The sequence below is a fragment of the Chiloscyllium punctatum genome, chromosome 37, assembly GCF_047496795.1.
Source record: "Chiloscyllium punctatum isolate Juve2018m chromosome 37, sChiPun1.3, whole genome shotgun sequence".
Lineage (NCBI taxonomy): Eukaryota > Metazoa > Chordata > Chondrichthyes > Orectolobiformes > Hemiscylliidae > Chiloscyllium > Chiloscyllium punctatum.
Window position 1 is genome coordinate 708020 of NC_092775.1, and position 24377 is coordinate 732396.

General features: G+C 42.3%; 1 protein-coding gene across 2 annotated transcripts in view; it reads left to right on the plus strand.

The window, feature by feature from the left end:
* Window positions 1-24377, plus strand: part of LOC140462789 (short transient receptor potential channel 4-associated protein-like) — a 96071-nt gene that overhangs the window by 19161 nt on the left and 52533 nt on the right. The window contains exons 4-10 of one of the 2 annotated variants that reach the window (XM_072556067.1): window positions 5854-5911; window positions 13067-13122; window positions 13804-13902; window positions 17391-17519; window positions 18688-18889; window positions 21130-21321; window positions 23861-24003. In XM_072556067.1, the coding sequence (XP_072412168.1) occupies window positions 5854-5911; window positions 13067-13122; window positions 13804-13902; window positions 17391-17519; window positions 18688-18889; window positions 21130-21321; window positions 23861-24003 (879 nt within the window). The remainder of the gene's footprint in view (window positions 1-5853; window positions 5912-13066; window positions 13123-13803; window positions 13903-17390; window positions 17520-18687; window positions 18890-21129; window positions 21322-23860; window positions 24004-24377) is intronic. The other variant, XM_072556068.1, reaches the window with a different exon arrangement.

Consider the following 24377-nt stretch of genomic DNA (forward strand, 5'->3'; position numbering starts at 1 on the left):
CCTGGAAGTGTGGTGAAGCCAGGTTCAGATGAGGTATTAGTGTGTGAATTGGCTCATTTGTTTCTATTCAAATGTGCAGGAATATGAGGTGAAGGGCAAAGTCATGATCATTTGAAAGGTGGGTGCAGATGTGATAGACAGATGATACTGTGAAACCTTAACTGGGTGGCAGTGTAAAATTATAAACGTTTATTTCCTATATACTGTCAGCTGGAAATAAAGTTTTTACTGAATAATGAACAGAGGACTGCTGGCCAAGAATAGGAATTTGAAACAAAAGCAGGAATTGCTGAAAAAGCTCAGCAAGTCTGTGGAGAGAAAGGAGGTTTAATGTTTTGGACCCAGTGACCCGTTCTCCGAACTGACGGTTGTTAGAAAAATATCGGTTTATGTACAGAGGATAGGGTTGGGGGAGGGGGTAAGGAGTAAGCAATTGTGGGGAATAGAGCCCAAAGAGAGAACAGTTGAACAAAGGAATAGATAATTATCTCGCTTGGAAGGTGAATGGCTGTTAATGCCGACTGTTAGTGACTAACAATGGGTTGTGTGTAACAGCAAAAAGTGATACAAGGTCTGGTGTGTCAGTTGGGTTAAGGACATGGGAGATCTCAAGGCCTAAAATTGAGCTTGATATTGAGTCCGAAAGACCGCAGGTTCCCTGAGCGGAAAATGAGGTGCAGTTCTTCCAGGTGTGCTGAACTTTGCTGGAGTACTGCAGCAAGCCTGAGAAAAGAGATGTTGGCCAGGGAACAAGGTGTGTTGAAGTGGTAGGCAGTTGAAAGCTCTTTTTTTTTTTACAGACAGAACATGGGTGTTCTGCAAAGTGGTCAGCCAGTCTACATTTTGTTTCCCCAATGTAGAGGAGGCTAGGTTGTGAAAGATGCTGCTTTTACTAGGTGTGTTTGGATCCTTGGATACTGAGGTGGGAGTTTCTGATTTACAGCATCCACAGTTCTTCCATTTTTACTAAGAATAAGAATTTCCCTTCCTGAAAATCGAATCCTAAACGGTCAAAGTGGAGAAGCTGTTGTGCTAGTTAGCTAGTAAATCTATGAGGTAAAAACAATGTCTGCAGATGCTGGAAACCAGATTCTGGATTAGTGGTGCTGGAAGAGCACAGCAGTTCAGGCAGCATCTAAGGAGCAGCGAAATCAACGTTTCAGGCAAAAGCCCTTCATCAGGAATAAAGGCAGTGAGCCTGAAGCGTGGAGAGAAGCTAGAGGAGGGTGGGGGTGGGGAGAAAGTAGCATAGAGTATAATGGGTGAGTGGGGGAGGGGATGAAGGTGATAGGTCAGGGAAGAGCGAGTGGGGTGGATAGGTGGAAAAGGAGATAGGCAGGTAGGACAAGTCCGGACAAGTCATGGGGACAGTTACTGAGCTGGAAGTTTGGAACTAGGGTGAGGTGGGGGAAGGGGAAATGAGGAAACTGTTGAAGTCCACATTGATGCCCTGGGGTTGAAGTGTTCAGAGACGGAAGATGAGCGTTCTTCCTCCAGGCGTCAGGTGGTGAGGGAGCGGCGGTGAAGGAGGCCCAGGACCTCCATGTCCTCGGCAGAGTGGGAGGGGGAGTTGAAATGTTGGGCCACGGGGCAGTGTGGTTGATTGGTGCAGGTGTCCGGAGATGTTCCCTAAAGCGCTCTGCTAGGAGGCGCCCAGTCTCCCCAATGTAGAGGAGACTGCATCAGGAGCAACGGATACAATAAATGATATTAGTGGATGTGCAAGTAAAACTTTGGATGTGGAAGGCTCCTTTAAGGCCTTGGATAGAGGTGAGGGAGGAGGTATGGGCACAGGTTTTACAGTTCCTGCGGTGGCAGGGGAAAGTGCCAGGATGGGAGGGTGGATTGTAGAGGGGCGTGGACCTGACCAGGTAGTCGCGGAGGGAACGGTCTTTGCGGAAGGCGGAAAGGGGTGGGGAGGGAAATATATCCCTGGTGGTGGGGTCTACTTTCTCTCCACCCTCCCCTAGCTTATCTCTCCACACTTCAGGCTCACTGCCTTTATTCCTGATGAAGGGCTTTTGCCTGAAATGTCGATTTCACTGCTCCTTGGATGCTGCCTGAACTGCTGTGCTCTTGCAGCACCACTAATCCAGAAGCTAGTGAATCTATGCTGACCCTATCACTACCATCTGCTTGTGCACTTGCATTTATCCAAAGTTCTCATTTCACGTGAGAAGCTATCTTAGCAAGTTGAACTTTAATTGCACAACGGTTTAAACAAAGCAAATGTGTGCACCTTGGATGTCTCCTTTCTTAAAATTCCTTTCCAATTATATTTTCAAAATCTGGAGGTGGGCTTACCTGTTGGATGGTGAAAACCTGTTTCTACAAATTAGGGAGTTTAGGATCAGGGACTTGTCTCTAATTTTGTTTTTTTTAGAGACATGTTCATTGGTGAAATTTGGAATGTTCTCAAAAAGCTTGGAGCCTTGGAACTCGCTTCTACTAATGCTAATTGGTGTTAAATCAGTTAACAAAAATCAAAACTATTTTAGTTCTAAAAATATCTAAATGAATTGAGGGATTTGGGGAAGGACAGGTCAACAAAGAAGAGTACAGCACAAGAAAAGGGCCTTTAGTCCCCCAAGGCTGCACCAATATATGCTTTTCTAAACTTTTTAAAAAAAACCTTTTGCCTCAATGGGTTCTATATCCCTGTATTCTCTGCCTATGCATTTTTTTTTCTGTTAAAATGCCTTTTGTTGCGATTATATCTGCCTCCACTACTACTTCTGGCACTGCATTCCAGGCACTTTGCCACCTTCCATTTAAAAGAAAGCTTGTCCCTCAGATCTCCTTTTAAACTTTGCCCCTTTTACCTTAAACATTTATGCCCTAGTAATTGACATTTCTACCCTCGGAAAAAGACTTCGACTATCCCTTCTATCCATGCCTCTTAAGATTTTATAAACTTCTATCAAGTTTCCCCCTTAGCCTTTGATGTTCAAGTGAAAGCAAGCCATGTTCAACCTTTACTCATAGCTAATACCCTCCAAAGCAGGAAACATCTTGAGAAACATTCTGATCCCATTTCTGTAGCCTATTCAAAACCTCCACATCCTCCTTATCCTGTGGCGACCAGAACTGTTCACACCCAAGGAAGTATAGATTGAGCCTGATATCAGTGGTGGGCAATTTGTTGGAAGGGATCCTGATGGACAGAATCTATATGTATTTGGAAAGGCAAGAACTGATTAGGGATAGACAACACGGCTTTGTGTGGGGGAAATTGTCTCATTACTTGATTGAGCTTTTTGAAGAATGAATGAAGAGGATTGGTGAAGTCATAGTGGTGGATGTGATATATATGGATTTCAGTATGGTGTTCAACAAGGTTCCATATAGGTAGACTAGGATAGATCACATGGTATAACGGGAGAATTAGCCATTTGGATACAGAACTGGCTTTAAGGTAGAATACTTAGGGTGGTGGAGGAAGACAGATTTTCATGACTGGAGGCCTGTGACCAGCAGTGCACCACAGGATCAGTGCTTTTTGTCATGTATATAAATGATTTGAATGTAAACACAGAAGGTATGGTTAGTAAGTTTATGGGTGACACTAAAATTGGTGCTGTAGTGGACAGCCAAGAAGGTCACCCCAGTACAACAAGACATTGATCAGATGGGCTGAGGAATGGCACATGGAGTTTAATTTAGATAAATGTAAGCTGCTGCATTTTGGAAAAGCAAGTCAGGGGTAGGACTTGTACACTTAATGGTAAGGTCTTGGGAGTGGTGCTGAACAGAAACCTTGGAGTGCAGGTTCATAGTTCCTTGAAAGTCGAGTTTCAGGAAGACAGGATAGTGAAGAAGGCAATTTGGTATGTCTTTATTGGTCAATGCATTGAGTATAGGATTAGGTCATGTTCAGGCTTACAGGACATTGGTTAGGCCACTTTGGAATACTGTGTTCAATTCTGGTCCCCTTGCTGTCGGAGAAATGTTCTGAAACTTGAAAGGGTTCAGAAAAGATTTACAAAGATGTTACCAGGGTTGGAGGCTTTGAGCTATAGGGAGAGACTAAATAGGTTGGGGCTATTTTCCCTGGAGTATTGCAGGCCGAAGAGTGCCCTTATACAGTTTATGAAATCATGAGGGGCATGGATAGGGTGAATATACAAGGTCTTTTCCCTGGAATAGCGGTCCAAAACTGGAAGGCATAGGTTCAAGGTGAGAGAGGAAAGATTTGTGGGCGGCACAGTGGTTAGCACTGCTGCCTCACAGCGCCAGAGACCCGGGTTCAATTCCTGCCTCTGGCGACTGTGTGGAGTTTGCACATTCTCCCTGTGTCTGCGTGGGTTTCGTCCGGGTGCTTCGGTTTCCTCCCACAATACAAAAATGTGCAGGTTAGGTGAATTGGCCATGTTAAATTGCCCGTAGTGTTAGGTGAAGAGGTAAATGTAGGGGAATGGGTCTGGGTGGGTTGCGCTTCGGGTCGGTGTGGACTTGTTGGGCTGAAGGGCCTGTTTCCACATTGTAAGTAATCTAATCTAGTAATCTAATTTAAAAGGGACCTCAGGAGCAACTTTTTCAGAGGGTGGTGCATGCGTGGAATGAGCCAGAGGAACTGGTGGTGGCTGGCACAACTACATTTAAAAGGCATCTGGATGGGTATATGAATAGGAGGGCTCAAGGGATGTCTGCCAAATGGGAGTAGATTAATTTAGGATATCTGGTTGGCACAGACGAGTTGGATCGAAGGATCTGTTTCCATGCTGTATAGCTGAGTAATATTCCAAATATAGCTGACCTGAAATTGTCTACAACTGCAGCGTGATTTATCGCTACTATGTCCTACAGTTCACCACCATATCTATTTGTGTCCCTTTTCAAGGAACTCTAGACCTGTATGCCTAGATTCCTGTGTCTGTGGATGTTACTAAGAGTTCTATCATTCACTATGCTTCCCTCCTGCTTCAGATCTTCCAAAATGCTTTACCTGGCATCTGTCTGGATTAAACACCATCTGCCATTTCTCCGCCCAAGTCTCCAGCCAAACTATATACTGCTCCCCCCAATCTTTGAATTGTCCACCTTATTAATCTGGCCACCTAAGTCTCCTCCAGATAAGTTATATATTATAAACAACAGGATGAAAGTGAGGATTGCATATGCTGGAGGTCATTGGGAATGTCATTCCCAATGAAGGGCTCCTGCCCGAAATGTTGATTTTCCTGCTTCTCAGATGCTGCCTGACCTGCTGTGCTTAAACAACAGGACTCCCAGCGCTGATCGCTGTGGAGCACCATTGTTCATAGATCTCCAGCGACAAAACCACCCATCCACCACTACTGTCTTCTATGACTAAACATGTTCTGTATCCATCCATCTTACCAGCTCATGTTGATCCCATGTGACTTCGCCTTTTTGTAAAAACCTTCCATGTGGGACCGTGTCAAAGCCTGGCTAAAGTCCATATAGACAGCAACTATTGTCTCTTCTCTACCCCCCCCCCAAAAAAACCATCTTGGTCACTTGCTTAAAAAACAGTCAAATTTGAAACACAACCATTTCCCTCCTCAAAGGGTTGTTGAGGCAGGTGATTTTAACTTCTACTGTATTGACTGGGGCTTACTTAGTGCCAGGGGCTTGGGTGGGGGTGAAATTTGTCAGGTGTGCATTGTTGCCAACAGTTGGAGGCGTGGGCGCTGATTGAATGCAGCAGCTTCTGAGTTGGTTTTTATATAGCGGCTTTGGCTAAGCAATACAAGATTCTGCACGAGTAATGAATATAACGAAGTCTGCCTTAGCCCATATTTGCTAAGTATGTTTTTCCTTCTAAACCAGTGAGTAATTTTTTAAAGTATCTATAATTTGATATGTCCTTTTTTTTTAACTGCTTTACAGCTTTTAGTTGAAATCCTTATGCGGCCAACACTTGCACCACAGAAAAAGAAGCAGAAAAGTGAGTTCAATATTAAGACATTTTATGTGTAACATGTGCGTCACACCTGGACTTTGAAAACTATTTAAATAAGCAGCTATTGTTGATGACTCCCTAACTCAGGATGTGGGTGCTTCTGGCTGGACCAGAATTTATAGTCCATCCCTAGTTGTCCTTGAGAAGGTGGTGATCTGCCTCTGCAGCCCATTTGGTGTAGATACACTCAAAATATAATAGGAAAGAAGTTCAAGAGTTTTGATTCAGCAACACTGAATGAACCATATATAATTTCCAAGTCTGGATGCTCTGTGGCTTAATGGTGGAATTTGGAGGTGGTGTTCCCATTTATTCACTGCAATTCTCCTTCGAGATTGTAGTGGGTCATGGGTTTGGAAGGTGTTGTCTTAAGAGCCTTGATAAAAGTCTGTTATGCCGCTAGATTGCTGCTATTGAATAATGGTGGATTAAGAATTATGTTTGTGATTCCAAGAAAGAAGAGTACTTTGTGGTTGGTATCCAGCTGTTTGAGTATTGTTGGAGCTGCACTCATCCTGGTGAGTATTCCATCACGCACCTGAGTTGTGCCTTATAGATGGTGGGCAGGCTTTGGGGAGTCAGGAGACAAGCTAGCCACGGCAAGATTCCGAACCTGTGACCGCTTTTGTAGCTGCAGTAATTGTAGAACTCATCCAGTCAGTTTCTTGTCAATGATAAGGTGATAGTGAGAGATTCAGTGATGGTGTTACAATTGAATGTCAAGTGGAGATGGTTTGATTCTCCCTTGATCTTTGTCTGGTATTTGTGTGGCATGAATATTCCTTGCCGCTTTCATCTAAGTAGGGATAGTGTCCAGGTCTTGCTGCATTTGGGTATGGATTGCTTCACACTGAGGAATAGCAAATGCCTGAACGTTGTGCAGTCATCACCGAACATCCGTATTTTTGTCCTTCTCATAATGAAAGGTCATTGATGAAGCAGCTGAAGATGTTGGGGCAAGGATACTGCCATAAGGGACTCCTGCAGAGATTCTTGGCGCTGTGATGACTGACCTCCAACCACCACAATCTTCCTTTGTGCCAGGTGTGACTTGTATGTAAAGTAGGAGCAGAAGCTAATCTGATCCTTCAAGCCCATTCTACCATTCAATATTATTATGACTGATCATCTAATTCAGTACTGTATACTGCTCCATGCCTCTTGATCCCTTTAGTCCTAAGAACCATATCTAATTCCTTGAAACCAGTCAATATTTTGACTTCAATCACTTTCTGCGGCAGAGAAATCCATATGGTCACCATTTTCTGGGAGAAGTTTCTCCTAGTCTTATTCCAAAACGGCCAAGCTCTTATCCTTAAATTGTGACACCTGCTTCAGGGTTTCAGGATCGCTGGGAATATCTTTCCGGCATTTACCCTGTATTGTCCTTTTAGATTCTTTCGAGGTTTTGGTCAGGTGTATAAATCAGATGCTTAGCATTCTAGTTGCTAATATTCTCTTATCTACGTGAAGAGCTCCGCCTAGTGCCAACTTAGTAGGATTCTGATGTTAGTACACCAGTCGTACAGCATAGAAACAGGCCTTTTGGCCAACAAGTTGCACTAATCCCATTTATCTAGTCCATAGCCTGCTGTGCCTTGGCATTTTAAGTGTTCATTCAGATGCTGCTTAGCTGTTGAATACTTGCCCCTCCGACCCTTGCTTGCTGGATGTAGATTTGCTTGCTGAGCTACAAGGTTAATTTCCAGACATCTTGTTACCCTACTAGGTAACATCTTCAGTGCGCCTCAGGCGAAACAATGCTGAAAATTCCTGCTTTCTATTTATATGTTTGGGTTTCCTTGGGTTGGTGACGGTATTTCCTGTGGTGAAGTCACTTCCTGTTCCTTTTCTCAGAAGGTGGTAGATGGGGTCTAACTCAACGTGTTTGTTGATATTTCCGGTTGGAATGCCATGTTTCTAGGAATTCTCGTGCATTTCTTTGTTTGGCTTGTCCTAGGATGGATGTGTTGTCCCAGTCGAAGTGGTGTCCTTCCTCATCTGTATGTGAGGATACTAGTGAGAGAGGGTCATATCTTTTTGTGGCTAGTTGATGTTCATGTATCCTGGTGGCTAGTTTTCTGCCTGTTTGTCCAATGTAGTGTTTGTTAAGGTCCTTGCATGGTATTTTGTAAATGACATTAGTTTTGCTTGTTGTCTGTATAGGGTCATTCAAGTACATTAGCTGCTGTTTGTGTGTTGGTGGGTTTGTGGGCTACCATGATGCCAAGGGGTCGGAGTAGTCTGGCAGTCATTTCTGAGATGTCTTTGATGTAGGGGAGAGTGGCTCGGGTTTCTGGACTTGTTTTGTCCGCTTGTTTGGGTTTGTTGCTCAGTAAGAACAGAGAAGATGGTAAAAGAGGAGGAGGTGTGGCATTGTTGGTCAAGGACAGTATTACAGTTGCAGAAAGGATGTTTGGGGACTCGTCAACTGAGGTAGTATGGGCTGAAGTTAGAAACAGGAAAGGAGAGGTCACCCTGTTGGGAGCTTTCTATAGGCCTCCGAATAGTTCTGGAGATGTAGAGGAAAGGATGGCAAAGATGATTCTCGATAGGAGTGAGCGAGACAGGGTAGTTCTCATGGGGGACTTCACCTTTCCAAATATTGACTGGGAACACTATAGTATGAGTACTGTAGATGGGTCAGTTTTTGTCCAGTGTGTGCAAGAGGGCTTCCTGACACAGTATGTAGACAGACCAATAAGGGGCGAAGCCGCATTAGATTTGGTACTGGGTAATGAGCCCAGCCAACTGTTAGACTTGGAAGTAGGTGAGCACTTTGGTGATAGCGATCACAATTCTGTTAGGTTTACTTTAGTGATAGAAAGGGATAGGTGTACACCACTGGGCAAGAGCTACAGCTGGGGGAAAGGCAATTACGATGCGATTAGGCAAGATTTAGGAAGCATAGGATGGAGAAGGAAACTGCAGGGGATAGGCATATTAGAAATGTGGAGCTTATTCAAGGAAAAGCTACTGTGTGTCCTAGATAAGTATGTACCTGTCAGGCAGGGAGGAAGCTATGGAGCGCGGGAGCCGTGGTTTACGAAGGAAGTGGAATCTCTGGTCAAGAGGAAGAAGAAGGCATATGTTAAGATGAGATGTGAAGGCTCAGTTAGGGCGCTTTAGGGTTTCAAGATAGCCAGGAAAGACCTAAAGAGAGAGCTCAGAAGTGCCAGGAGGAGACATGAGAAGTTGTTGGCGGATAGGATCAGGGTAAACCCTAAGGCTTTCTATAGGTATTTAAGGAATAAAAGAATGACGAGAGTAAGATTAGGGCCAATCAAGGATAGTAGTGGGAAGTTGTGTGTGGAGTCAGAGGAGATAGGGGAAGCACTAAATGAATATTTTTCAACAGTATTCCCTCTAGAAAACGACAGTGTTGTCGAGGAGATTACTGAGATACAGGCTACTAGGTGTGATTGAGGTTCGCAAAGAGGAGGTATTAGAAATCCTGCAGAGTGTGAAAATATATAAGTCCCCTGGGCCGGATGGGATTTATCCTAGGATCCTCTGGGAAGCCAGGGAGGAGATTGCCGAGCCTTTGGCATAGATCTTTAAGTCGTCATTGTCTACAGGAATAGTGCCAGAAGACTGGAGGACAGCAAATGTGATTCCCCTGTTCAAGAAGGGGAGTAGAGACACCCCAGGTAAATATAGACCAGTGAGCCTTACTTTAGTTGTTGGTAAAGTGTTGGAAAAGGTTATAAGAGAGAGGATTTATAATCATGTAGAAAATAATAATTTGATTAGGGATAGTCAGCATGGGTTTGTGAAGGGTAGTTTGTGCCTCACAAACCTTTATGGAGTTCTTTGAGAAGGTGACCAAACAGGTAGATGAGAGTAAACTGGTTGATGTGGTGTGTATGGATTCCAGCAAGGCGTTCAATAAGGTTCCCCACAATAGGCTATTATACAAAATATGGAGGAATGGGATTGTGGGAGGTTTAGCAGTTTGGATCAGTAATTGGCTTGCTGAAAGAAGACAGAGGGTGGTGGTTGATGGGAAATGTTCATTCTTGAGTCCAGTTACCAGTGGTGTTCGTCATTTTTATAAACTACCTGGATGAGGGCGTAGAAGGGTGGGTTAGTAAATTTGCAGACGACACTAAGGTCGGTGGAGTTGTGGATAGTTGATGAAGGATGTTGTAGGTTACAGACATTGATAAGCTGCAGAGCTGGGCTGAGAGATGGCAAATGGAGTTTAATGCAGACAAGTGTGAGGTGGTTCACTTTGGTCGGAGTAACCGGAATACAAAGTACGAGGCTAATGGTAAGATTCTTGGTAGTGTAAATGAGCAGAGAGATCTCGGTGTCCAGGTACACAGATCCTTGAAAGTTGCCACCCAGGTTGACAGGGTTGTTAAGAAGGCATACAGTATTTTAGCTTTTATTAATAGAGGGATCAAGTTATGCTGCAGCTGCACAAAACTCTGGTGTGGCCGCACTTGGAGTATTGTGTATAGTTCTGGTCACCGCATTATAAGAAGGATGTGGAAGCTTTGGTGCAGAGGAGATTTACTGGTATGGAGGGAAGATCTTATGATGAAAGGCTGAAGGACTTGAGGCTGTTTTCCTTGGAGAGAAGAAGGTTGAGAGGTGATTTAATAGAGACATAAGATAATCAGAGGGTTGGATGGGGTGGACAGGGAGAGCCTTTTTCCAAGAATGGTGACGGCGAGCACGAGGGGGCATAGCTTTAAATTGAGGAGTAATAGATGTAGGACAGATGTCAGAGGTAGTTTCTTTACTCAGAGTAGTAAGGGTATGGAATGTTTTGCCTGCAACGGTAGTAGATTTGCCAACTTCAAGTACATTTAAGTCATCATTGGACAGGCATGTGGACGTACATGGAATAGTGTAGGTTAGATGGGCTTCAGATTGGTATGACAGGTCGGTGCAACATCGAGGGCCGAAGGGCCTGTACTGCGTTGTAATGTTCTGTGTTCTATGACTGTGTTCATTGGGTACCCATTCTTTTTGAATACATGGTATAGATGATTTTTCTCTGCTCTGTGTAGTTCATCTGTGCTACAGTGTTGGCTCATTGAAATAATGTTCTGATGCAGCTTTCTTTGTGGGTGTTGGGATGATTGCTTCTGTAGTTCAATATTTGGTCCGTATGTGGTATTTTCTTGTAGATGCTGGTTTGAAGTTCCCCATTGGCTGTTTGCTCTACTGTGATATCTAGGAATGGCAGTTTGTTGTTGTTTTCGTCTTTCTTTAGTGAATTTTATGCCAGTTAAGGTATTATTGATGGTCTGGAAGGTTTCCTCTAACTTGTTTCATTTAGTGATGACAAAGGTGCCATCCATGTAGCAGACCCAAAGTTTGGGTTGGATAGTTGGCAGAGTTGTTTGTTCAAGTCTCTGCACTACTGCCTCTGCTAAGAACCCTGATATCAGAGGAACTACGTAGAGCAGAGAAAAATCACCTTTGCCGTCTATTCAAAAAGATTGGGTACCCAATGAACACAGTCGGCTGCCATCCTGAGAAGGACCATTTTATTCCCACTCTCTGAACACCATGGGCCCTTATCTTACTCCGTAACCTCCAGTGTGGCACCTTGTCAAAGACCTTCTTGAAGTTTAAGCAGATAACATCCACTGGCTCCCCTTGGTCTAACCTGCTTGTTACTATGACAACGAATTCTATCAACTTTGTCAGGCATGGTCTCCCCTTGCTGATGTTACCCTATTTTATCTACACTTCCAAGTATTCAGAAATCTCATCCTTCACAATGGGACTCCTGTTTTAAACGGGAATATCATGTTCGCAAATTTCCAGTCCTCTGGGAGCCTCCCTGATTCTAGTTATTCCTGAAAGATCACCACTAGCTCCTCCACTATCTCTTCAGCTGTCTCCCTTAGAACTCTGGATTGTTGCCCTTGAACTGCTTTTGTAATCATGATGTAGGTCCACCCCTATTAGAAGTGACTTCTAGAATTTTGACCAGCAACACAATGAACAAATGGTATATTTCAAAGTCAAGGTTGTGTGAGGTAGATGACCTTGCAAGTGATATTCCCATGTATTAGCTGCTGTTGTCCTTTTTAGGTTTCAAAGGTGATATCAGAGGAGCCTTGGGGATTTGTTGCAATGCATTCTGTAGATGCTGCCACAGTGCAAATATTGAAGGTATTAAATGGGGTCCCAACAAATGCGCTGCGTTGTCATGGATGCTTTTGAGTGCCTTGTACTATAAGATCTGCACTCATCCAGGCAAGTGAAGTGTATTCCATTACATCTGTGGCTTGTGCTCTGTACTTGTTCAGCAGGCTTCAGTCAGGTAGTGTAGTTAATTTTTTGATCACCCCTTGTTGACAGTGGAGGATTTGATGATGGTAATGGAGTTGAATGTGAAGCGCCAATGGTTGGAATCTCATTTGTTGGATGTAGACATTACCTAACGTTTACATAATATGAATGTTATTTGGCACTTTTCTTTTGTATCAGTCTCTGAAGCTGAAGGGAAAAACCTGGTTTTGAAATGGCAAGAAATGGAGTTGAAGGTCATCAGCTCAGTCATGATCTCACTGGCAGAGCAGACTGATGAGTTTCTCAGTGTTTAAATCAGTAAAGGGATGCAAGTTAGTAAAGGAAAAACTGTTTCCTTAGTGAAGCACAAGAGCATAACATTAGAGCTGCACTGTTCAGTACTGACATTAAGAAACTTTTAGTTTTGCAAATCCTTCCCCTTAAAATTGTGGCTGATGGGGGCAATTGTAAATGTTGAGAGGGGTGTTGGGTATGGTTGTCAGGAATTTAGAGGATAGCCAGGTAAATGGTGTTGAGGTACTCATTAGCACTCATTACTCATCTAATTAAATGACAACGCAGGCATGAAGTCTGATCTTCAGTTCTAGGTTTTTAAAATTTATAATATTTTGACTTTTATTTCTTTGTGAATGCTGGAATTGGGTTAAGGATTGTTGCTTTCCCTTCCCTTTTATTACTATTTTAATGGAGTAGCTATATTGACTGACTGGTTCAAGCTGTTTAAAAAGGCACAGCTTTCAGTAACAAAAAAGTTAAATGTTTTCCAACTTCTTGGTTTTGCAAACTAAAGCATTTTAAAATAGTCAGATGTTAAAAGTTAAATAGAAATGGGGTTTGCTAAATGTAATTTTTGTCTTACAGTGAATGAAGACTTGATAAAGGATTGCCTAAGCATATTATACAACACGTGTATTTGTGTAAGTGAGAATTTGGTCAGATTTTGTAATATTCTTCTCTGAACTCAGTTCTTCTGGGTTCTTTGACATCTCAGAATTGACACATAAATTGTTTAGTGTCACAGTCTGATGTTAAGGTAAAGTTACCATAGCCCTATCGGACCGTAGGGCTGTGCTGTCATTAGAGAGAGACAGAAGTAGTTTAACCTGGGAGCTATTAAGCCTCCGATGAGGGGAGCTGTTGAGAAGGAGGGTCCTTTGTGATAAAGTCAGCCAGTTACCACAATGGTCTCATTCTGCTTTGCAAAACAGCCATCCAGCCAACTGTTAACTGAACCCACCAATGACAGTTTCTTTCAGTTATTGGTTTTGAATCGGTCACATTAATCCACCATCAAAAGTACAGAGAAATAGAAATGCACTACTTAAACCTTCCAGTATTTATTGCATTCCATTTTGAATGCTACCACTCAATTATGAGCTCCAGTTCCTAGCCAACCATTGCATGAAAACTTTTCTTCATGTCACATCTGTATCATTTAGCAATGACTTAACACTATTTATTAACTAATTATATCACCTCTTTCATAATGTGTTCCCCAAACTGTTACATAGCCAATGTGGTAGTTTTGATGAAGTACCACATCGGTGCTCTAATGAAGAGTCATTGGACTCAATATTAACTCTGCTTTCTTCCCACAGATGCTGCCAGACCTGAGTTTTGCCAGCAGTTTGTTTTTGTTTGGGGTACTTTTGAAGATGTGGTACAGACACCTAAGATCTAATAACAGCTATCAACAGGCAATGTAAAACCATAAGATCCAGAAGCAGAATTAGGACATTTGACGCATCAAGTTTGCTCCACCATTTGATAATGGCTGACATGTTTCTCAATCCATTCTCCCTTGATCCCCTTATTGACCAAATACTAATCTACCTCTGTCTTAAATGCACTTAATGACTTTGCCTCCGCAGCCTTCTGTGACAATGTTCTACCGATTCACCATATCTTGCTAAAGAAATTCCTCCACATCTCAGTTCTCAAGTGTGGTTCCTTCACTTTCACGCTGTGCCCTTGGGTCCTCATCTCTCCTACTAATGGAAATATCTTTTTCACTTCCACTCTATCCAGGCCTCTCAGTATTCTGTAAGCTTCTTTGAGATCCCCCTCATCCTTCTAAAAGCCATTGAATAGAGACCCAGAGTCCTCAATGACAACTCATGACAAGCCCTTTATCCAAGGGGATCATTCTTGTAATCTGCTCTGGGACCCTGCAGTATCACATCCTTTCTTCGAAAAGTGCTCTCAATATTCCAATTGCAGTCTGACCAGAACCTTATACTACCTTAGTAGTATATCTCTGCTCTTGTATTCTATCCCTCCTGAAATGAATGCTAACATTGCATTTGCCTTTCTAACTGCCAATTGAACCTGCATGCTAACATTAGGCGAATCGTAATCTAGGACATTTCTGAAGTCTTTCCCTATTTAGAATATAGTCTGTGACTCTTCTTCTGACCAAAGTGCATAACCTCACAGTTTCTCTCATTCTGTTCCATCTGCTGCTGCTTTCCCACTTTTTTACCCTTTCCAAATCCTTCTGTAGCCAAACTGCCTCCTCAACACTACCTGACCCTCCATGATCTTTGCTCAGTTTATAATGTCTCCTGTTCCTTCATTCAGATTGTTAATGTATAACGTGAATAGCTGTGGTCCCAAGACCCCTGCGGACTGCCACTAGTCACTGGCTGCCATCCTGAAAAAGACCCCCCTTTTGTAACCCCATTACCTGCTTTCTGCCAGTCAGCTAATCTTCTGTCTGTGCCCCATAACTTGCCTATAAAACCATGGGCTCTTATTGAGCAGCCTGCTGTGCAACATCTTGTCAAAGGCCTTCTGGAAATCCAAATAGATCATGTCTACTGGCTCTGCTTTTTTTGCCAAACTTATTCATTACCACTTGAAAAACTCTTAAGAGAATTGTCAGATATAACCTCCCCTTGACAAAGCTGTGCCTACTCAGCCCAATTTACTGAGCACTTCCAAGTACTCCCCAATCTCTGCCTTAATGGACTCTCGAATCTTCGCAATGACTGAGATCAGGCTGACTGACCTATATTTTCCTATCTCCTGTCTCATGGAATATACAGCAGCACAGCACAGGAACAGGCCCTTCGATCCACCATGTCCATGCCTACCATGATGCCATTCTAAGATAATCCCATCTGCCTGCATGTGGTCTGCATCCCTGTAATCTCTGCTTGTTCATGTCTCTGTCTAGATCCACTTAATTAAAAATCTCACAGTGCCAGGTTATAATCCAACAGGTTTATTTGGAAGCACTAGCTTTCGGAGCACTGCTCCTTCTTCAGGTGGTTGTGGAATAGGATCATAAGACACAGCATTTATAGCTATAAATTGTTATGGTCCTACGCCACAACCACCCAAAGGAGTAGTGCTCCCAAATAAACCCGTTGGATTATAACCTGGTGTTGTGATTTTTAACTTTGTTCACCCCAGTTCAACACTGGCTCCTCCACATCATAAGTCCACTTAAACATTACTATCGTATCTGCTTCAATCGTCTCTGCTTGCAGTGCGTGTCTGGCACCTCCTGCCTTTTTTTTTTGAAAAACCGCTTTCCTCATGGATTTTCTTTAAACTTCTCACTTTAAACCTATGCCTAATAATTTTCCTGTCACCGATGTGAGGTGCACCATCCTGATTATCCCTGTTGCCCTCCTTGAACAAAGAAGCAACCTTGTCTAGTCTCTAGACTTCTGGGACCTCACCTGTGGCAAAAGAGGCTACGAAGATCTCTATCAAGGCCTGTCCCTTGCCTCCTTCAGTATCCTAAGATATATCGCTTGGGGCCCTGGGGGCTTGTCTTTCAAGACGTCCAACACCATCATCACCTTAATATTAACATGCCCAGAGTATCAGCAAACACCTCTAAACGTACCACAAGCTCATGTCTTTTTCCTTAGTGAATATTGAACGAAGCCTCATTTAAGGTCCTCTCCCATTTCTTCTGGCTCCTTAAATGGGTCTCACCTTTCCCTGGTTACCCCCATGCTTGTAATATATATATAAAATACCTTTTGGATTCTCCTTAATCGTACTTGTCAAGGACATTTCATGACCTGTTCAAGCCCTCTTCATTTTAATTTCTTTTTTGCTTTCTTTAGACTCCTTAAGAGCCATGTTTGATTTGTTAACTAAGCCTTGTATGCACTTGCTTTTTATTTTTAACTAAATTTACAATATCTCTTGTTTATCCAGTTTTCCCCAATCTTTACATTCTTTTTCATGCTCATAAAAGCATCTGGTCCTGAATTCCGGTCAACTGTTTTGTCTTTAAGACTCCCAACATGTCCGACCTGGGTTGACCTTCAAGCAATTGACACACACCCCCCCCCCCCCCCCCCCCCCAGTCCAATTTGTCCAATTCCTGCCCAGTACTATTGTGATTAGCTTTCACCTGAGAACTAGTCTTATCCTTATCCATAACTATCTTAAGCTTATGGTTTATGATCACAGTTCCCAAAATGCTCCTCCGCTGAAACTTTGATCACTTGGCTAGGCTAATTCCTCAATGTTTCAAGAATCTCTCCTCATTCTGCCTCTCGCACTAAGGGAGTTTCAGTGAATATTGGTGAAATTTGAAGTCACCCACTACCACAACCCATACTCTCTCCCTTTTTTAAACAGGGTTATAACATTAGCCATTTTCCAATCGTTTGGGACCTTCACTGACCCCATTGATCATTGAAAGATCATCAATGCCTCTACAATCTCCTCAGCCATCTTCAGAAACCTGGAGTGCAGTCCATTTGGTCTGGGTGATGTATCCACCTTCAGAACTTTTAGCTTCCCTAGCATTGCACTCACCTGTGCCTGCCGACTGATTCAAGCTTCTCCCCCTCAAACGTCAGGGTGAATTCTAGCATTTTGTGATTGTTGCTCCTTAGGGATTCCTCGCTTTCAGCACCCTAATCAAGTCTGCCTCATAACAATCAAATACAGAATGCACATTTTAAAGCTATTGTGGAGCCCATGACAGATTCTCCATGAGCTGTCATTTGATTTTCAGAGTAGAGGAGGGTAGCTGAGTTCACAAAGATTGAAAAACCGGTTGTATCAAATGGTGTGGTGTGATGTGTAGGTAGTCAAAAAAAAAACCTCAGACTTTAAGGTCAACTGCCGTGTGTCATTGGACTGAGGTGTGCATGATTTGGGAAGGTATTTGATGGCAAGGGATGATGTAGCATCCTTTTTTTATTTTCAGACGGATGGAGTAACAAAGCGCCTCTCAGAACGGAATGACTTTGTGCTATTCCTCTTCACACTTATGACAAATAAAAAGACCTTTTTGCAGACTGCTACACTTATAGAAGATATCCTGGGAGTGAAAAAGGTCAGTTTGTCCTGCTCAGAGGCTTGTATTTGAAGAGAGCGATAGTACTTCCATAATCTTGCCTCTTGCCACTATGCTGCTCTTCCTTCCTCCATTCTAGCATTTTCATTTCTCTATCACCCCATAATGTAGAATTTACTCCTGAAACATTTCTACCCCTCTCTTTTTAAGATTCTCTTTTTAGACCACTCTTTTTGATCAAACTTTTAGTCACCCGAGACAATATCTACCCTTCTGACCTGCTTCCAAGTTTTCTTCCTGATGCTTCTGATGGAATTTGGATATTTTCTACTTAAAGACTTAATGAATGGCATCCAATGTAGGGTACAAGCTCTGTAAGTTGGAAAGTTGAGCTCACCAATCCTTTCAGCATTTCTTACCAGTAAGCCTAATGTAGTATTGTGGCACTTTTCCTTTTCTGTGGTCAATTCTGTGATAAACTGAGAACAGTCTGATACTTTTGAACCTGTCTACATTAGGAATTCTGGGGGGACAGATTGTAGAGAAAAGAGTCCATCATTCATTTGGTAAGACCAAATAAAGTTGAAAGATTGGTGTCATTGGGCAAGCTTGGGCCTCAATATATTTTCTTAATTTACTTGCAGTTTAGAAAGAGGCTACTAAGCACATTAAGCCTGTGCTAGATATTTTCACAAGCTTTGCAAAACCTTTCCCAGGCCCTGCACTTTGTTCAGTAAAACAAAGAAATGAGAGTGTTGGAGATTAGGATTAAAAAAAAATTGCTAGAGAATGTCAACAGGTCTGGCATCTGTGGGGAGAAAGCAGAGTTAATGTTTTGAGTCCAGTAACAACAGGGTTCTGGTGAGGCACTGGACTCTATGTTAACTGTTTCTCTCAGATGCTGCCTGACCTGCTGAGTTTCTGCAGCAATTTGTTTTTGTTCCTGCTGTTTCCTCATGGTCTTGCTTCCTCTTTGGTTTCCTTTTATTCACTTTCCTTTCACTTTTCCAGTTATGAAAGATAGTCTGATGCAAACACTTCTTTATTTTTGGCTGATATGTTTAATTTAATGTTGTTGTGATTAGACATGTAAAATAAATTGCAGAGTTCTTTTTTCCCCCTTCAGGGAATCTTTGTGTCTTATAACCTAACATTTTGGGTACAGGAGTACTAGCTGTTAACTTTGGCATCATCTTGTTCCTTCAAGGAGATGATACAACTGGAAGATATCCCAAATCTTGCAAACCTAGTGGCCAGTTTTGATCAACAGCAACTTGCGAATTTCTGCCGAATTCTGTCAGTCACTATCTCTGAGCTGGATACAGGAAATGATGACAAGCATACACTACTTGCCAAAAATGCACAGCAGAAGAAATCTGCAGGCCCGTCACGAGCTGAAATCAACCAAGGTAAGGAAACAGGCTTTCTGGTGTTACCCTCCACTTACACGTGCATAGTATCTCTTGAATGATGCAATGCGTCAAAAAATTGCATAATCTTCGGTCCTATTTGGCCTAGTTAATGATTAATATGCTTTTTGCTCTTTGTCTTTCTCATTTTTAACTGCTTCCCAAATATTGGAGACAGTGATGAGGTGAAAATGTCACTGGACTCGTAATCTAGCAACCCAGGCTGATGTTCTGGGGACGTGGGTTTGAATCCCATCATGTCAGATGGTGAAATTTGAATTCTATAAATATCTGGAATGAAAGAACTAATATAATGGCAACCATGTAATCATTATCAATTATTTTAGAAACCTATCTGCTTTAAAGAGGGAAATCTGCCATCCTTGCCTGGTCTGCCCTACATGTAATCAGGAAAGCAATGGAATGTTAGCCCTTAATTCAAAGGGTTGGAGTACAAGAGTAGGGAAGTCTTAGTGTAGCTGTAAAAGGTGCTGGTGAGGCTACATCTGGAGTGTTGAACAGTTTTGGACCCTTTATTGAAGGAAAGATTCATTTCAGTGGAGGCAGATCAGAGAAAGTTCACCTAGGAGGATAGTTGGTAAAGGAGGGATTGTCTTACACAAACAAAGGCTTAACAGGTTGGAACTATACTCATTAGAATTTAGAACAAGAAGTTATTTTGTTGAAACATAGGATTCATAAGGGGCTTAACAGGATAAATGTGAGGATGTTTTCTACCTCCTCGAGAGGGTAGGATTAGAGGGTATAGTCTCAGTAAAGGGGTGTGTCAATTTCAGTGTTGTGGGTGCAGAGTCCTTGTGTATAGTGAAGCCTGACGTAGATTCTTGAACATCCGAGGAGCAGAAGAATCGACATTTCAAGCATAAGCCCTTGATGAAGGGCTTATGCTTGAAATGTCGATTCTTCTGCTCTGATGCTGCCTGTGTTTTTTCTAGCACCTCTCACTCTACATTGATCTCCAACATCTGCGGTCCTCACTTTCTCCTAATAGATTCTTGAACAGTAGGGGAATCTAGGGCTACAGGGAATGGCAGGAAAGTGGACAAGAGGAATGTTGGATCTGCCATGATGCTGTTGAATGGAGGGGCAAGCTTGAGGGGCCAAAGCACCTATTTGTATTTCTTATGACAATGTGAGTCCAAGTTGACGCTTAATTGTCCTCTGGGCAAATAGGGGTTGACAAATAAATGCTGGCTGAGCCAGTAATGCCTATATCAATGTAAAAACTAAGAAGAAAAAAACAAAAACGCCCAGTCTTCACTGCTCAAACTGAAATGAAGCAAAATGGAAGACCTCTGAAGGAGTTTGGCTTACTTAACTTTGTTGTGGAATCAGTTTGTGTTTTCCACTAATGCTTTTCATTCTTTGAATGTGAGGATTCATGGCACATTCAGCATCTGCTCACCCCTTGAGAACTTATTAGTGAGCCATAACTTCTTGAACCAACTGGTGTGATATAGGGCACCTACAGTGTTATGGACAGTGTTCCAGAATTTTGACCCAGTGATACTGAAGGAACAGTGATGGAGTTCCAAGTCAGGATGGTGTGATTTGGAGGGGAACTTACAGGTTGTACTGTTCCCAAGTACCTCAGGCCTTTGTTTTTCTGGGTAGCATAAATTGATGGTTTGGAAGGTGCTGTTTAGGGAGCCTTGGTGAAATGGTGTAGTGCATCTTGTAGGTGGTGTACACTGCTGCTATTGAACATCAGTGGTGGAGGGAGTGTATGTTGCAATTGATGGATGGGAGGGCAGATCATGGGGGCTACTTTATCTTGCAATATTAATGCAACAAGAAAGTATTTCATCATACTCCTGAACTTTGCTTTGTAGATAGTGGACAGCCTTTAGGACAATGGTGAGACATGTCTCAGAATTCCAATTCTTTTATCTATTCTTTTAAACACAGTATTTATATGATTGGTCCAATTAAGTTTCTGAACAATGATAACTCCAGGATATTGGTAGTGGGGCATTCAGTGATGGTTGTGCCTTTTTGAATGTTGTGATTTTCTCTTGTTGGAGGTGGTCTTTGCCTAGCTTATGTGATGGCGTCATTTTGAAAGAGTGAACCTATAATTATCAGAACTGGAAACTGTGTGCAATTGTCAGTTTATTTTTGTTATTCGTACTTTATTTTTGTATGTTTGAAGTACATTCTGCACCTAAGGGAATTGTAACTCGTGCAATAAGATATGACCTCTTTTCATCCCAACCTAGTTACCTTGTTGAATATTCCTGGATTTATTGAGCGATTGTGTAAATTGGCAACACGGAAGGTCTCTGAGACGACTGGTACTTCAAACTTCTTACAGGAGCTAGAGGAATGGTATGCGTGGCTGGACAATGCATTGGTCCTTGATGCATTAATGCACATGGCCACTGAGGAACCTGACCAGAGCAGTAGCACAGGTAATTTGCACAGCTCGTTGCGATTGCACCCAATTTCTAATACATCTGGTACTGACAAGTGAAGGGACCAACGATGCAATGGCTTTTGGCTCAAATATGAGAGACTAGGAGGGTGCATGAAAAGAGACTGAGAGCCAACTAAAGATGGAATTCCAAAGTTTCGAAAGGCAAATAAATAGTAAAAGAAGGATTAGGTGAATTGAACCTGGAGGCAGAAGACATGATGAAAGTAAATATGCATGGAAATGGTGTTCACTTATAGTGAGAGGATTAGGGTACAGGAACAGAAATATCTTGCTGCAGTTGTGCAGCAATGGAGTGCAGCAGTGCAGCAATACACCAATGGAGTATTGTGCAGATTTGACCTCCTTATCAGAGGAATGATATTCTGGCTATAGAGGGTGGGCTGTGAACATTTACCCGGTTCATTACTTGGTTGGCAGGACTTGCGTATATGAATAGAGACTGGTTTGGTCAGAGCAATATTCACTGGTGTTTAGGAGGGTGAGGGCGATCTTATTAAAAAAACCCCTATAAATATTTAGCAGAAGCAGATGGTAAATGCAGGAAGGATGTTCGCAATGACCGGAGGGTCTAGAGTAAGGAGTTCACAGTCTAAGGATATGAGCTAGGACAATTAGGACTCAGAAATTTCTTCAGTGTATGTGCCCTATGGAATTTCTCCCACAAAAAGCAAGAGAGGCTAGAACATTGAGTATTTTTAGGAATGTGTTAGATATTATTCTTGGAGCTAAAAGGATCGAAGGGTACGGGGTGAAAGTGGGAATAGGATACTGAATTTGATAATTGGCCATGGTCATAATGAATGACCGAGCAGGATTAAAGGACTGAATGGTTGTTCTGCGCACATTTTTCTGTGTTTTAACTGAGGTATTAAGCTGCTGCTGCTGCAAAGGTCATGGCTAGGAAGTTGAATAACAGATGATAAAGTAGGGATATTGGTTAGGCATTCAATTGGTATCCCAAAAGGATTTGCTAGCACCTCAATTATCCTCCTTTTATTAGGGACTGGGATAATTGCACAGAAAGTCATAAATCCAAATGACAGGCAGCATTGTCGAGAGTGTTGATTATATAGCATAACATTAGAGGGATATTGATAGACTGAGTGAATGGACATAACTGTGGCAGGTGGAGTTCAGTGTAACCAGGTGTGAGGTTATCCAATTTGGACAGAGAAAGGATAGATCAGGGTACTTTCTAGATGAAGTTTAATGCAGTGCACGTCCAAAGAGATTTTGAAGGTTGTTGGTTAAGGTGTGTTTTAGGTATGTAGGTTTTTAAAATGCCGCAATCAGGTGTAAAAGGTAGGAAGGAAAGCTAATGAAATACTAGCCTTTATATCTTGAAAATTTGAGTTTAAGGATGTAGAAGTTATGCTGCAGCCAAACAAAACCTTGATTAGGTCCCATTTGGAGTATTGTGAGCACAACTCCAGAATATATTAGCCGAGGAGAGAGTATGGCATTTCCTGTTCTTTTTCTCAAAGGGTGGTAAATGGGATCCAAGTCGATGTTTGTTAGAGTTCTAGTTGGATCCAAACGAGCAGGAAATGACATCACCACCCAAGGAAACACAAACATATATGTAGAAAGCGGGCTACACCACCAGTGTTTCATCCGGAGGCTCACTGAAGATGTTACCTGGTATGGTGACCAAATGTCTGAAAATGAACCTTCCAGCTCAGCAAGCGAACCTACGTCCTAAAACAAGTATTTCAAAATTGACCTTTGAGAAGGGAAAAGCTTTCTACTGGCTCGTGTGACAGTAACAAGAGGATAGAAATTTTAAATATTGGCACAAGAGCTAAAGGGGAAATGAGAAATTTTTTTTTATCCAGAGGGTGGTTAAGGTCTAATATGCACTGCTGTAAAGGATAATTGAATCAGATTCAATCGCAAACTTCAGGCAATTGGAGGTCAAATGGATTGAATTATGGGGAAGAAACATTTTCATTGGATGTTAGCATTATTGTCAAAGCCAGTATTTATACTTCATACCTAACTGTATTAAGAACAGAGCAGTGAATCACCAACTTAAACCATTTCATGTGGTGTAGGTACATCAACTGCTGATAGGGACTGAATTGGTATGGAACTAAAAAGGGCACCGGCTCAGTGGTCAGAATTGTCTTAGTGTATTGTAAGATTCTATGCATTCTGAGGTGTGTCCATTCATTGTTTGCATTAATTAATCAAAATAAATTGCAGTGTTTTTTAAACTGGGCATCTTAGAAAATCAAGATGAAGAATAAAAGTCCATAACAGCAGCATTAAGGTCAAAGAATACATGAGAAGGCAAGTTCCCTCTCGTAATGGTCAAGTTATAGCGCCATTGTGTTTTTGTAAAAATACGAGTGCATTGAGGAGAAAATGATATCCTATTATACAGGTAGTATGCAAGTGTTTGGACGTGTTTAGGGATGTAGGGAGGAGTGTTTATAAGACAATGCACTTGGATTTTGGAGGAACAGGAAGGAAAATTGAAGCTTAATTTAAACTACATTTTCTGTGTTTAGAGTCTGCAGATGAGAGTGTACTGGCCGCCAGCCAGTTGAGGAGTCGGCTCCCACAGTCCATGAAGATCATGCATGAGATAATGTACAAAGTGGAAGTCCTGTATGTGTTGTGTGTACTACTAATGGGAAGGCAGCGAAATCAGGTTGGTAACCTCTGGCACAAATTTCATCAAGCTTCTGTGTTTAAATTTTTCTTTTCCCTTTTTGAGAGCACTGCACACTCCACAATCCTAGGCGACGTCCATTCCCAATGAAGAAGAATCTAAATATTTCTCCATGTGCAGAGGGATCACCATCACTTAATTCTCTTTGACCAACATCTGGAGAGTTACTCTTGACAAGAAATTGTACTGGACAATAGATTTAAATGTTGTGGTCATAAAAATAAGTTGGAGGCTGTGAATTCTACAGCAAATAACTTGTTACCTGTCTCTCCAGTGCATGTCCATAACGTGTAAGACGTAAGCAGGAGTTTGAGTACTGTTCAATTGTATGAATATATGCGGCTGCAGTGGCA